The following is a 3,702-nucleotide window of genomic DNA, read 5'->3' as shown; positions in this document are numbered from 1 at the left end:
AGGGTTGGTTGGAAGAGGAATTTCATACTCCTCAGGTTGTGTTGCAATTTTTGTTTTCATTTTATCAAGTTCTTTAATTAATGGACCATATGGGTTTGAATCAGGGAACTCCCTTCTCTCTTGTTTCTGATTATTGTGTTCTGGTTTTTTGTGTTCTGGCCTGTATGAGTTTTTTTTGTTATCACTATATCTTTTTTGTAATCTACAATCTCTCATGATATGGCCTGTATTCCGACATTTATAACATTTGCCATTAAATTTTGGTCTACCCTCATTTTTCACAATCTCAGGAAATTTTCCTGTGTGTTTTGTCATCTTTTGTATCTTGAATCCAATCTTTAAGTATATTTATAAATGTCTGGTATGAATTAGCATTTCTGAGAGCTACTTTTATGGAATAATCTACAGCAGTACATTTATTGGCCATTGAATATAAGAAATCTGTGTCATCATGAGACATGTTTGGGCAACTATAAGTTGCTCTATATAGTGACAAATAATCATTACAGAACAAAACTGGGTCATCACCTCTCTTTAACCTAGAATTTTCTAATGCATTAGCACCTCTAGCATCACGGCCACACATGATGCGCTGCAATTCTTTTATTCTCTCAGCTACATTTCCCCAGTTTGTGTTTGAATCAGCTGTTATACCTCTGTGTGTGCCCACTGGTGCTTTTAATTGTGCGGCTAGCTGGTAAGGCAACCAAGCTCTAAGTAAAGCACATGCATCTTTATTTCCCAAATTGTACTGTGTGATTACAGCCTCCAATTTATTAGATAAACTTATTGGTGATGCATTTGTATCAAATTTACCCAAAATTTGGCACAGATTAGTACGGTCTTGTATTGTGAGGGACACAGGGTTAGTAACACTATTCAGATTAGTTAGTGATTGAGGGGTCTTGTGTCTGAATTCTATTCGTTGTCTACTACCTATTGTTTGAGGAGTTAGAATAGGGGGAATTTGGTTTAAAGTTAACAAAGGACTGTCAGGGTTGCTAGAGGTCTGTTCATCTAAATCTATAGTTTGATTGTCAGTACCATTTACTTCTAAAGGACACACATGTGCTAGACTACTACTGTAATGGTTGCATTTATCTTGTATCCCCTGTGCTTTCAGAGACAAAATACATTGTTCCTTATGTAAAAGCTGTGATTTAGACTCTAACAGTTCTGCCTTAAGTGATGCAACAACATGTTCTCTCTGCATTTCCTTTTCTTCCATAGAGCTTACTCGTTGCTCTCTCAATATACACCTCTCCTCACATTCTTCAAGTCTTTCTTCCAGTTCACTATTTAATTCAGTCAGCCTGTCAAGTTCCTCACTCAGCACATCACATTGACATTCATTTTCCATGACAGAGGCAGATGCAACAGTTATAGACTGCTCAAGTTTATCCAATTGCTCTCTAAGCTGCACTCTCTCTGTGTACCATTCAAACTCCTTTTTCTCAGCAATCTCTTTCATTCTAAGCAACATAGATAAAACATTGCTAAGCTTCTCTTTTTCTGATTTTTTAGACAAAAATTTATGCTTGGATTTATTATTTTGCTGATCACACTGAACAAAAACATCCTTAAACTGATGAGTTAAAGGATCATCTGCACATGTTTTGTATGTGGCAGAGGCATACTTCTTAATGTACCTTTCAACAATATCCATGCTTCCTATATAGCACAATTCACAAAATGCAACAAGTATATTAAACTGTTATTGTACAGCAACAAAAGACTTGATATCAGCTAAGCTACCAATCTTTTCCAAGGAGTAACACACCAAATAAAACAAAAAGCCAAAGACAAACTAAGACTCAACAAATTTATAAGTGAAATTATCTCCTTCCTATGACTGACCGTATCCCCTCAAACTAATCCTATCTGGATCTTAGATCCGGGCCAAGAGGGATCTCCTATTGAAGCAATACACAACTAATTACCTCTCAGAGATGTCTGGTTTTTCCCTTTGGATCTTAGGGGTACTTCAGTCACCAAGGGTGATCAGCCCTACTCTGCCGGCAACTACTGAACAACTAAACAGCTCAATAACTATTCACAGCACTTGAAAACAACAACAACAAAAAATTTTGAACTTGCAGAATAATAATTAAACATATACTCACCGGATATGCACATCTGCTCACCGATAATGTATTTCACAGGATCTCAGCTGTCTCTGGAGAAAAACCTCAGGATCTGGCAGCACTCACGAACCAGCGTGATAGTTGCACACTCAGGAGATGATTCTTAAGTACTTGAGAATTTCCTTTACCCACGAAAACTTCTTTAGGCTCCAATACTTCAGTTTAGCAGATTTAGTAGTGGTATAACGTGGATTTTTGCGATTTATCCACGTCCCATCTGGGGTGCCAAATGTAGAATCTGCTGACTTTGTGTGCCTTCAGCTGTTATTTGCAATTGTCTTTGTATTGAGACAAGGCTGATTCTTGAAGCAAAATTGGTTTATTTTTAACAGCCAATACAAGATTAATACAAATAAAATACAATGTAATTAGGTAAAAAGAAATACAAAAATACAAATAATATGGAGTTCATAGATATAGCTATCTGCAAGTTGATAGCATAGCCATAAAGTGAAAAGGTACAGGGCTTCTGTGTAAGTCTCTGTGTGTGTGAGTGTCTATGTATGTGTGTATGCAAATGAGTGAGTGAGTCTGTGTAAAAATGAGCCCTTTTTATACTGTATAAATTCATTCTATCCCATTCATACATCTCCCCCCCCCCCCCCAAGCCATGTAAGCAGCTGTTTTCACCAAACTTCCTGATGGAGTCTGTTTATGGTTGTTAACAAATTTGTTTATAGTCCATAGTACATCAAAGGAGTTGTAAATTCCCATTCCAAATGTGTATCTCCCATCTGTATGTCTTTGTGTATTGCCATTTATTGGTCACTTAAAAAGGGTTGTTGATGATCAATCTTCCTCCAGGGAATCCATTCACCCAGGATGTTTCCACATCAAAGAGTTGGTGATCAATATCAGTTTTCCATTATCTTTACCCAACAGCAACACATCCTTCCAAGGAGACACCTGTGACCTCCATTTGATACGATGAATTGGCCTCCATTTGATACACTGAATTTGCAATAAGTTAACTTGTAATGAAAAGTATGATACAACAGGGGTGTTCTTTTTTTTACAGGTAAAAGAGCTGATTACCCGCAAAAAGCCCTTTTAAGGGCTGGTAATAGAGCTGATTACTTTTGAAATTTAGAATAGGGAAGGGAATTTTATTATTTTGGGGGGCGTTTTAATTTTATTATGGGGCTTAGATTAGGTGTAATTAGATTAAAATTATTGTAATATTTTTTTATTTTTTGTAATTTAGTGTTTGTTTTTTGTATTATAGATTAGTTAATTTAATTGTATTTTAGTTTAGCTAATTGTAGGTAATTTATTTAATTAATTTAATGATAGTGTAGCGTTAGGTTTAATTGTAACTTAGGTTAGGATTTATTTTACAGGTAATTTTGTAATTATTTTAACTAGGTAGCTATTAAATAGTTAATAACTAGTTAATAGCTATTGTACCTAGTTAAAATAAATACAAAGTTTCCTGTAAAATAAATATAAATCCTAAAATAGATATAATGTAATTATTATTTATATTGTAGCTATATTAGGGTTTATTTTATAGGTAAGTATTTAGTTTTAAATTAATTTATTTAATAATAGGAGTATT

The 3,702-nt window shown here is 34.8% G+C and overlaps 1 protein-coding gene across 1 annotated transcript; it reads right to left on the bottom strand.

Moving 5' to 3' along the window:
- Positions 1-286: 286 nt before the first annotated feature.
- On the bottom strand, positions 287-1,666 carry LOC128665603 (posterior protein-like). Its single transcript, XM_053719931.1, has one exon. The coding sequence runs from the start codon at positions 1,664-1,666 to the stop codon at positions 287-289; it is 1,380 nt and encodes a 459-aa protein (XP_053575906.1).
- Positions 1,667-3,702: the final 2,036 nt, after the last annotated feature.

Source organism: Bombina bombina, chromosome 1 (genome assembly GCF_027579735.1).
Source record: "Bombina bombina isolate aBomBom1 chromosome 1, aBomBom1.pri, whole genome shotgun sequence".
In the NCBI taxonomy this organism is placed as follows: domain Eukaryota; kingdom Metazoa; phylum Chordata; class Amphibia; order Anura; family Bombinatoridae; genus Bombina; species Bombina bombina.
This window is presented reverse-complemented; position numbering and strand designations above follow the sequence as displayed.

Bases quoted from the DNA above. Each gene is read 5' to 3' on its own strand.
- LOC128665603 (XM_053719931.1), bottom strand. From the start codon at position 1,666: ATGGATATTGTTGAAAGGTACATTAAGAAGTATGCCTCTGCCACATAC.